Genomic DNA, 12,632 nt, shown 5'->3' with positions numbered 1-12,632 from the left:
GTTGGATAAAAATGCCTACTAATTCGGTCCAAATTTTAATTAATTCAAAAAATTTTTTGTGACCGAACGAAAGGATATTTATGAAAACTTTCTTCGGCAATATTGTTCTAAATTATGGCAGAAATCGATTGGTACATGTTTCAAGACGCTAAGTGGTCTGGTTGCCGAGATATGGGCAAAAAACTGCATTTTTTCGAGGTTTTTCGGCTTTTCCGGGAAATCCATGAAAGAAACCCGGAATTTTTTTAGCCTATGTTCATCCTCGTAACTTGCTTAACATAATTGCTTTGGAACTAGTCCTCGATATTGCGTCGTTGAGGAGGAGATACGACTTAAAGCTGCGGACACACATCCATTCATACATTTATACATCCAGAAATGACGGGTTAATAAACGCAATTCTCCAGAATGGAAATTGCGCTAAAAAGTGAACGTGCATGTTTATTTTAAAATGTTAAAATATCTTATATCTAATTATCTATTTTAGATTTGTTGCAACGGCCATGCCGAAAGTTGGTTACTTTTTGTTTGTTCAGTAGCCAGATCTGCCTTGTTTTAAAACTTTAAAATTTGTATTAAAGAAACAATAAGTCGCATAAGCAAAGACGTTTTATTGCTACTTCCTGTGTGCTGTATCTTGTGGCAGATACATAAACATGACCAGTGCTGCCACGCTTGTCAAAGAAATAGAAAAGAAGACCCAGAACCAGCCGAAGTTAAGGAGAATCAGCTGCATCAAGAATGGCGTCAGTAACAGAATGACGCTGCCCATGAGCAGGACTAGCCCGTAGTTGACCACATAATCTTCAGGACCAAAAACTCGAAGTGTTATTAATGGAAATAAAATCATGGAACCACTCTGAATTGCTTGAATGAAAATGTAGGTAAAAAGGTACAACCACTTGTCGATTCTGGGAGTAAAATACCAGAACACCACTACAATAGCTTGAGAGGCAGTGACAAAAATGGACACGGTGTTGTAGCTAAATTTCTCGAGCACGTAACTAAAAACACAGATGCGACACACTGTTGAAACAACGCTGACAGCGACACCTAAATTTGTCAAAAAATGGTCGTCAGTTATGTACAATAGCCCAAACTGTTTATAATAGTTGCTTTCTGCAATAAAGGCACCTATCATCAAAGTGGCGGAAAATGTGATCAAGTAAAAATTGACAGACTTCAAAGTCTTCCATGGAAATATGTGAGTTTCTTGTTTTACCTGAAGCAGATCACTACCCTGCTGGTCTGGCTTGCTTTGGTCCTGTGATATCGACGAGTAATTGTTCAAATTTACTTCACATGTCGTCTTCTCGTCCAGATTTGCTTCCTTTAGTTTGGTTGTTGTTGTGTTGGGAGAGACTGGGTTTCGCAGCAACAACAACGATATGACGTGGAAAGATGAAGACAAGCCGCCTATGACTAAAAAAACATAAGGCACCCTCTCAATGATGTCATCCTGATTAAAGTAATGACTCTGTCCCAGACTCAAGTTTGGCTCATCGTTCTCAGGATTGATGTATAAAGTTATCACTTGGTTGATAATTATGCTGCCGCCAATAGGAGCGGCAAGAACTATAGAACTGACAAGTGCCACTTTCTCAGGCGCCCACAACACTGGGAAGTAGAGTACCATAGAGTAGCAGGCTCCAGTACTTATTCCACCAAGAGCACCCAGCGTCACGTGCAGCAGCCAGAAACTGTGCTGGATGGTGAAAAATGACATGAATAAAGCAAAGTTGTACGCTACCATGGCAACCGCTGCTGTAAGCCATGGCCCGATTTTCTTAGACAACATGCCCGAGAACACGACGGCCATGTTCATCCCAAAACTAAATATAGCCATCATCCACATCGAACCGACGCTGTGCCCGTCTTCTCCGAGTTTATTGATGTAGTAGGAATCTATGTACGATGACAAGTTACCGTAAAACCACGAAAACGAGATGGGAAACGCTATCAGAATTGTTCCAACAATCACACTCACTTGGGTCCAGTTGACTTTAGCTAGCTTACATAACAACATCTCCATGGCTTGCTTCATTATAGATGCTTGCCCTGGTACAGAGAGGATTGAGTGTAGACAAAAGCGATTCTGAAAATAAACAAAGCAAAAAAAAAATGTTACTCTTGAAGAGAACATAAAAATTCTAAGAAGGTGTATAACGTTTTCACTAACATTTCGAGACCAGCCTTTCATTATCCTTAAGTGTTGTACAGTTTCTCGAAGAAACCGATAAGTGACGACAAATTTAGACTTCCAACTTCGAAATAAAATGTATATGATCTGTGGCATCTGTAACACCACATCAAATAACTCGCAAGGAAACCAATTTTAACTATTCATAAAACACATAACACATTTATAACATTTTCACAATATTGAAATTTAAATTTCCGATTCAATTAAAAAAAAAGTAAATTACTATTTACAATTTACAACATATTTAATTATCCTGCAGCAAGTGAAAACAATAATTTACTCCTAGCTTTAAACCAAATAAGATCTACTAAGCGTAAATCTAAAACTAAACCTAAGGCATTTAGGTAGAAAGCCTCACAAAACCTACCTAGACGCTTAACAATGAAGGTGTATTGCGTGGTATGAAGGTGTATTTTCTGCAACAGTTGTATGTCCAAATAATTCAGTCCTGAGTAGAATACCAACGCGTTTATAAAATGATAAGAGCATTTCTATGCGGGTCCTTATTACACAAATGTACAAATGATATTGATCTTAAAATTAATTATGTGTTTCATGAAAACTACTTAACCGAAACGACTGTCAACAAAGACATCAATTGTCAACATGGAGTTAAGGTGGAGAGTACGGACCGCAAAGGGTGGTAAGGTGCGGACTACACAGGGTGACAGGATGGGGACCCCACATCGTGACAGCATGGGAACACCACAGGGATGGGGACGCCACAGGGTGACGGGATGGAGACCCCACAGGTTGACAGGATGCGGACCGTAGAGGGTTAGAAGCGTACAATAGCTGTGTTAAAAATAACTTTGCAATGCTCTTTTCAAAAGTAAATACTCATGTGTCTTGGAAAATGCGCACCTAACGCAATAATCAACGGCATTGTTTATCTGTGGCGTATTTGCTTTATTTACATCAGCCATGGATCAAAAATTGATTATCAATCACTATTAACCAATTTTCACAGCTATTAAATTTAGTATACATTTTAAAGGAATTTTTCTTGTATCCTAAAGTTTTGTTTGTTTATTTTTGTGTGTAATCAAAGAAGGGGGGGGGGGGGAATAAAAGTTTATATGCTTGATGCACTCAAGTTCTTTAATAGGTAAAATTGGAACTGTCAAAATAATCAGTTTCAGCCCTTTAATTTTATATTTCTGGGAATCTGGTATTTTTCCAGGCGCCTAATGCACCAGAGTTGTTTCTTTACCTTATTTCTCTCTCTATAAGCATTGCATATTTTGAAGGCCCAACATTATAAGCCGCAGGACAACCCGTTCAAATGGTATTTTTCAATGTTTAAAATCTATCGCGTCGGCTGAATATCATAGATTTTTATTTTCTCCTCAATAAATTATTTTCCCAAGTCACTCAATGACGCAACAGATGACCCAATTGCCGATAATACGGGCATAACACAGAGCTCTTTTCATACCATCTCATTGTATGAAGGAGAGTGGGGGTAATACAGTAGAATTCTAGGCCTACCACCTCTTATTTCACGAGGGAAAGTTATTACAAAATGCGGGCTCTCGAATATTGATTTTGATACATTGCATAGGCATCCTTAAGTAATTATGCGAATATTCAATTTGATATTGTGTAGGACCATGTTCAAAGTAATTATGCCCATATTTTAGAAGCAATTTTAGTAATATTTTATGTAACCTTCCATCGGGCTACCTCCACTACCAACACCAACCCTTTAATACTAGCTGCATACCCGTGCTCCGCCACGATGAATCTTTTTTAAATGTACCGATTTGGGAACAGAACAAAAGCAAACACAAAAAACATAAATAAACTTAAACACAAACATATTACAAACTCAAACACATCCGCAAACCGCAAACCGCAAACCGCAAACCGCAAACCGCAAACCGCAACACGCAACACGCAACACGCAACACGCAACACGCAACACGCAACACGCAACACGCAACACGCAACACGCAACACGCAACACGCAACACGCAACACGCAACACGCAACACGCAACACGCAACACGCAACACGCAACACGCAACACGCAACACGCAACACGCAACACGCAACACGCAACACGCAACACGCAACACAAACACAAACACAAACACAAACACAAACACAAATACAAATACAAATACAAATACAAATACAAATACAAATACAAATACAAATACAAATACAAATACACATACTATACGCCTCTGGGTGGTTGCATTCAATGGCGTCAACCTTTCATAATTTGAATGTCTCACACAAACGGTATTATAGTACTTTACATGTTTTATTTACAATAGTTACATTGCGCACCTATTGAACGCGATGACGCGTGTCTAATAGCGCGGAATATTTTGATGAGAGAGCCTACTAATTTGGACACATTTTTAATTAATTCATAAAAAAATAATCAGTCAACCAATGAAGTCAAATTGAAATGTTGCATTGTCTTCATGTCTTGACCCTCGTACCAACTGCGAACCGTATCTGTCAGTCAGAAGTGCCTGCAATTTCGCTCGGGCGTTTCGGTCTAGACAGACTGACGACAGACTGACGACAGACTGACGACACACTGACGACACACTGACGACACACTGACGACAGACTCCGACAGACTGACGACACACTGACGACATACTTCGACACACTGACGTCAGACTGACGACAGACTGACGACAGACTGACGACAGACTGACGACAGAATGACGACAGACTGACGACAGACAGTGACAGTGAGTTAAAAAAAAGCTTATAATCATGTCTATGTCCCGAGGTGCCATCCCCCGTAGTGTTATATAAGAATATTCGAGAAAGTTTAGGAGAGATCACTCCCGGTTTATTTTATTTTTAATATCAGTGTTTTATTTTATTTTATAAGCCTGTTGTTCACATAATCGTACGGAATGATTAAAATATATATTTCTTTTTTACTTCGACATACTATTAATTTGAAAACAGAAATATTAAAAAGGAATTCTTGTAACAACACAAATAATTTGATGTAGTAATTGGTATGTTAAGAGATGATAGGCCGTGGGTTCCTGTGTGTAGAGAAAGGGTAAAATAAAGTGGGATGGGGGTGGGTTGGGGTAAAACACAATTTGGATGAAATATTAACTGATTTTATAACTCCATGTTGTTTCCTTAAAATTTCATCCATAAATATATATATATATATATATATATATATATATATATATTATATATATATATATATATATAAATACATAATATATATATATATATATATATATATATATAAATATATAATATATATATATATATATATATATATATATATATATATATATATATATATATATATATATATATATATATATATACGATCTGACTTGAGACCTACTCACACCTCTACCGACTCCGGTCAACATCTGGTTGACGACGGTCGTTTTAATGGGTTATTTCCCTTTGACCTATCAGCGGTATTTCTTATTTGACGAAAACGTAATCGCTAACTTCAGCGTCGCCATCGTTGTATATTTACAGATTCCTCATAAAATTATGATAACAAAATCATAACTGTTAGGTTGTAAGCGAAACTTTCCGCAACACTTTCCGTGAATGATCTGTGCAGAGTATGTCACTGTTATAAACGTTACACGTTACAGTACCAACAAAGTAGACTAACACTGACATTTGACAGCATTATATATATATATATATATATATATATATATATATATATATATATATATATATATATATATATATATATAAAATGCTGATCAAGAAACGTTTTTAATCTTGAACATCTGTCGACGCAAAAGGCGCATATAAATTATATTATTAACTCTCTACAACTTCCTCAGTGTATGTCTAATAATGTGTGAGAGCATCATTGTAGGGGAAAGGGGAGGGGTGACACAAATGTCGACACCAAATATGGCGTCAAGTGTGTCGTCGGCTGAGTGTGTCGCCATCTCTGCAAAACACACACACACACACACACACACACACACACACACACACATATATATATATATATATATATATATATATATATATATATATATATATATATATATACATATATATATATATATATATATATATATATATATATATATATATATAAACAGACATGGAAACACGCAGACAAAATGAGTCCCTGCGTACCTTGACACATCGAATCACACACACACAAATTGCGTGTTCTCCACGTTTATATTTATCTTTACATTGGGTTAGGTTAGATCGCCTTGCCCTGTATGTCTCTTCCTATTAATTCTATCTTCCTATTAATAAATTTTATTCAATATTCAATGAATACCAATTATATTCTTAATTATCCTGAAAGTGGTAACTATATATATGTGCTATAAAGTAAAGTGTGCCGTCTATTAACTGATAAAATATAGGATTTTTTTTAGTAGTTTTACTTCCACTGGCTTACCTTTCGTGGTTAAACACAGGGATGGTATGAGACTTAATTAACACAGGGATGGTATGAGACTTAATTAACACAGGGATGGTATGAGACTTAATTAACACAGGGATGGTATGAGACTTAATTAACACAGGGATGGTATGAGACTTAATTTACACAGGGATGATATGAGAGTTAATTAACACAGGGATGGTATGAGACTTAATTAACACAGGGATGGTATGAGACTAAATTAACACAGCGATGGTATGAGACTTAATTAACACAGGGATGGTATGAGACTTAATTAACACAGGGATGGTATGAGACTTAATTAACACAGTGATGGTATAGGACTGTCCAAGGGGTTGACAAGCACTCTGACCCCACCGGTCACAGACTTCACCCCCACACAACCCACACCACCGGTCACAGACTTCACCCCCACACAACCCACACCACCAGTCACAGACTTCACCCCCACACCACCAGTCACAGACTTCACCCCCACACAACCCACACCATCGGTCACAGACTTCACCCCCACACAACCCACACCACCGGTCACAGACTTCACCCCCACACAACCCACACCATCGGTCACAGACTTCACCCCCACACAACCCACACCACCGGTCACAGACTTCACCCCCACACAACCCACACCACCGGTCACAGACTTCACCCCCACACAACCCACACCATCGGTCACAGACCTCACCCCCACACAACCCACACCATCGGTCACAGACCTCACCCCCACACAACCCACACCACCGGTCACAGACCTCACCCCCACACAACCCACACCACCGGTCACAGACCTCACCCCCACACAACCCACACCACCGGTCACAGACCTCACCCCCACACAACCCACACCGCACTGCATATAAAGAGATAGCGTGGTCAGCACTGTTGGGTTCTTCTGTCTAGGAGTGTATATATATAACCACAGACAAATACAACTAACACTCTATAAATATAATAATAATAAGATGTTTAATATAAATATATAGGCCTACAGTAATAAAATAATAAAAAGATAAAATGGGGGTCTACAACATAAATAACAAATACTCAACGTTCCACGTCCACAGCCACACCACAACTAAAAGCTTCACACACTAGCACACGCTCTGACACCCGTCACCTGACACACCTCACGTGAACGATTGTAGGAAAAAAAGTCACAGGAAAAAAAAACACAGGAAAAAAAAAACAGAAAAAAAGTCACAGGAAAAAAAGTCACAGGAAAAAAGTCACAAATATGTATTTGCATTATATTTGTTAATACTTTTATGTATTAAATATTTAGAGAGTGCAAATTAACTTAGGATTAATTAAATGTGATGTAATGTGTCTAGGCTGTATACGCATAGGAATTTTTATAATTCATCTAAAAATATTTATTATGAAGTATGTAGATTGTAATTATTTTAAACTTAAGATTAATAGCATTTAATAGAGTCCACGTTTTTCATCGTGTTTTTTTCAAAATACCAATATTAAATTACCGTGAAATGGTAAGTTCATCTGACTTGCTGCCCTCAACTCATGGCAACAATAGTTATGATTAGTTCAACCACCTTTACTGCCCACATTTATCACGCTCATTACATAACAAAACTTAGGATCCAAACAGAAAGCCGACAAGGTTCAAAGGCTGTCGATGACGAATAACGTCAACAACACAAAATATGTTCGGACAATGCCTACTGAGGAGAGGCCGACCAGAGAATAGCCTACGCAAAATGTGCCTAAATTTCTTTTATAATTTACTTTTCTACCGCGCATTTAACTAAATAGGGCCTACGTAACAAATGTTGAGATTGTTGTGTTAATTATCTTAGAGTATTTTTACTTACAATTGTTATAAATCATAATGCTTTTAAAGTCTATAAATAATGTATGCTATAAAAAATTCAACCCACAATAATAAACATACAAAATTTTAGAATTTTTATCAAATTAATAAAAATATTTCTAAAAAGATTTTTGTGACTTTTTTTCTGTGACTTTATTTCTGTGACTTTTTTTCCGATAAAAATTTTCCACTGTGACTTTTTTTCTGTGACTTTTTTTCCTAGCAAAAACTGTGACTTTTTTTCTGTGTTTTTTTTTTTCCTGTGACTTTTTTCCTGTGACTTTTTTTCTGTGACTTTTTTTCCTAGCAAAAACTGTGACTTTTTTTCTGTGTTTTTTTTTCCTGTGACTTTTTTCCTGTGACTTTTTTTCTGTGACTTTTTTTCCTAGCAAAAACTGTGACTTTTTTTCTGTGTTTTTTTTTCCTGTGACTTTTTTCCTGTGACTTTTTTTCTGTGACTTTTTTTCCTAGCAAAAACTGTGACTTTTTTTCTGTGTTTTTTTTTCCTGTGACTTTTTGTCCGTTCACCCACGTGAACACCTCTCGCTCCATGTAAACACACTCAACCAAGGGATACAACTATACACCAAAGGGAGGGTACCTGTCGTTCCAGCACACAACACACACACACAAGCAGGGGACATGTAAGGGACGTAACAAGCACTATGCCCAGCCGCCTTTACTTGTCCTAACGTTAGAGCTGGGTTGACTCAGGTCCCTTCTACTGAATTGAACCTGGATTCGAACTCAAGACTAACGCTCCGCCGCTAGGTCACACCGTCCCGCATATTTAAGGCAATGGAGGGAGATAATGCTTGGTTTATAGTTGTTTTACATATCCACATAGACGGGTCTTTATCATCCATCCCCCAGTCCCAGGCTTGATATGTAGATTTCGCGCACATAGATCATGCTGCTACATGCTTCCGTCGAGTAAATTAGCAGCAATTACGTTTGATTAATTCCTAAAGATCAGCGATAACAGGTGCATGTCATAGCTAGAACCTTGTGACTCATTTAATGCGGGGTTAATTAAAAATGTGGATTCTGTTATAGATCATAAAACTAGGGGCTAGACTGAGCACTGCTGAATTATCGGTACCAAAGCCAATGGAGGTCGTGTGATACATCCTCAATTTCTCACCGACACGTAAGTTCTGAATACCGTAGGTCATTAAATTTTGTAGTGAATACTCCTGCCGTAGGTCGTTATATTTTGTAGTGAATACCCTACTGTGGGTCATTATATTTTCTAGAGAATACTCCTACCGTTACTCATTATTATTTTCTAGTGAATACTCTTGCCGTAGGTCGTTATATTACTTTGGGGACGTAGTAAGATTTTTTGTGACGAATTAATCTTATGTCATTGGATGAATGGTTTATTTATTTGTATTTGAATTGACATTACAAGTCAACACTAAATGTTTTTGTGCGGAAGTTGTGTGTAGGCTTACGTCATACCATACGTTATAAAAGCTCGATAAAGCGAGAGAGTCGTCCTAGGTGATGACGAGGAGAGAAGTAGACATAGTCAGATCAGAATACGTTGTTCAACTGTTGAACAATTTCCGGCAACTGGAAGTGGTACTTAAATCTAATTCTGAGGATAGAAGATAACTTAAGTTCTGTTTCAGTTAGGTAGACAATATTTCATACATAAGAAAAAGATCTTGGATCACTTTCAATTTTTGAGGGACTCTCGATATCCGGAAGTGGTATTTTACTCTCTGTTTTCTGAAAATAATAAAATACCAAATAACTTGAGTTAATTCAGTTAGTTGGACCAAATTTCTTTTATAAGTTATATAATCTTATTTTCTGGTTACTGACAAATTTTGATTGACTTTCTGAGACCGGAAGTTGTACATTACGCCTTTTCTTTTTCTCAAAAAAGGTAATCAATGTTTCTCTATTATAAACTCGCTGTTTGCGTTAATTTGGTGCGTAATTATATTTTTCTATGCGATTCTACTCTGTTTCAAAATTCAACGATTAAAAAAAAAATTATGAACATTTCTACAGCCTTCGAAGAGCCACCCCTACCCAATTCCTGTTGTTATATATTTATACGAGAAAGTTTAGGGGAGATCACAACCACTTTTTATCCTAATCTATAAAAGGCCATGTGCGCTCTTCTCTCTCTCTCTCTCTCTCTCTCTCTCTCTCTCTCTCTCTCTCTCTCTCTCTGTCTGTCCGCAAAATATTTTCGCCGGACATCACGTCAGAATCGGCAGCGATATATGGATACCTTTATACGGACTTTTGTTGAAAATAATATGTTAGATGTTTTAAATGTATAACCACAATTTTATTTAAAGAAGAAAAATAAAAAATAAAGGCGTATTCGTATGTAGAGAAACAGTATTATTTATGCAACCGGAAAAGTGTTTAAACTTGGGACAAGAACGCATTTAACAATGACGTCGCTTATTGTTTACACTAAAACAAGAGCACGAAACTGATGACGTCATCTTCCGAGTTTAGAATAAAAAGAAATGAACTATTTCATTCAAATATGATTTAGAGCTATGTACGCTATGAAATGTATACAATGCGATTTTCCCGGCCTAAACTTTAAAAAAAAATTATTTTATCTGTTTGGATTCTAGATCTAGAGATTCTAGATCTAGATATTGATCTAGATCTAGATATTCTAGATCATCTAGATCATCTAGATCTAGAGATTCTAGATCTAGATCTAGATTATCTATATAGCTAAGTTGTCGGGTGCCCGATAGGGCACTTCCCGGCGCCGCAGGCGCTTCAAATTTTGCTGGATCTTGCCTTGGGGCGACAGGACACGGGGGACGGTTGGCCGAAAAGTCTACGATGAGGGGGTCAAAACTGACCTCGACTGACCGGCGCCTTATATGGGCGAATTAATTAAGCATTCAAATTCTCAATGTTTTCGAAAGCCTAAGCGAAGCTGGGCAGCATGCCTAGTATATAAATAGAAGAGGACAAAATAAGATTTTGTAGAGAGGTCAAATTATCGCCCCAATTATCAACGCCACTCTCACCTGTATACAAGTAACACTCGTCATTAGGGGACATAACTCTGTTAAAATCATCTTTCTTATGTGTTCAGAGTGGATTGCGTGCTCCGTGGGTCCGCAATTACTAACACTATCTATAGTGGAAAAATTGCAATGTTGTCATTTTACATTATCCTTAACGACATACACCTCATCTGGACCGCGTTGTCGCAAGTAAATAATAAGAAATATTGTCATATTCAGTTCAGAATAGTTTTTATTTTTTAAAAGAAGTTTTTCCATTTACCCAAATTTAAATTCACCGGCCAATAGATTTTGAGTTACCACTGAATGTACTCAATCAAAAGTCCACGCACTCACCTGCCACGTACAGCAAGAGTTCTTAAACTGTGAACAAATACTTGAACACTGGACCCATGTGCTGTAAAGCTTTCATTTTTATTTTGTTTGTTTACAGCACATCTACGATTGTCGTCTGTCTTGCATCAAACCTGCGCGGCAAACTACTCTATCGACAGACAACATGGAATCCCTCATTTCTAAACTAGCCAACATCAACCGGACTCAGCTGGGAGTTATTATCGGGACGTTCTTCTTCGCCTTTCCAATATCGTTGCCGAGATTTTACGGGAACTTGTCGTCGTACATAGACTCGTATTACATCAGAAAACTAGGGCCAGACGGACACAGCGTCGGCTCGATGTGGGTGTTATCTATAAATGGCTTTTGTATGAATATAACCGTCGTGTTTTCTGGGATGTTGGCACAAAAAATCGGGCCGTGGCTAACATCAGCGGTTGCCATGGTAGCGTACAACTTATCTTTTTTCATGTCGTTTTTCACCATCCAGCACAGTTTCTGGCTGCTGCACGTGACGCTGGGGGGCATAAGTGGATTTGGGACTGGTGCATGCTACTCTATGATACTTTATTTCCCAATAATTTGGACGCCACAAAGAGTTGCTTTGATCAGCTCTATAGTTCTAGCATCGTCCGGAATAGGCAGCATAATTATCAACCAAGTGATAACTTTATATATCAATCCTGAGAACGATGAGCCGAACTTGAGTCTGGGACAGAGCCATTACTTTAATCAAGATTACATCATTGAGAGGGTGCCTTATGTTTTTTTAGTCATCGGGGGCTTGTCTTCAGCTTTCCACGTCATATCGTTGTTGTTGCTAAGAAACCC

The 12,632-nt window shown here is 37.8% G+C and overlaps 1 protein-coding gene across 1 annotated transcript; it reads right to left on the bottom strand.

Annotated features, from left to right (window-relative positions):
• Positions 1–616: 616 nt before the first annotated feature.
• LOC131952775 (uncharacterized) lies at positions 617–2,044 on the bottom strand. Its single transcript, XM_059315599.1, has one exon. The coding sequence runs from the start codon at positions 2,042–2,044 to the stop codon at positions 617–619; it is 1,428 nt and encodes a 475-aa protein (XP_059171582.1).
• Positions 2,045–12,632: the final 10,588 nt, after the last annotated feature.

Source organism: Physella acuta, unplaced genomic scaffold, assembly GCF_028476545.2.
Source record: "Physella acuta isolate Inbredline_101_S28 unplaced genomic scaffold, ASM2847654v3 ptg000890l, whole genome shotgun sequence".
NCBI classification, from domain to species: domain Eukaryota; kingdom Metazoa; phylum Mollusca; class Gastropoda; family Physidae; genus Physella; species Physella acuta.
This window is presented reverse-complemented; position numbering and strand designations above follow the sequence as displayed.

Coding starts and splice junctions, on each gene's coding strand:
- LOC131952775 (XM_059315599.1), bottom strand. CDS start 2,044: ATGAAGCAAGCCATGGAGATGTTGTTATGTAAGCTAGCTAAAGTCAAC.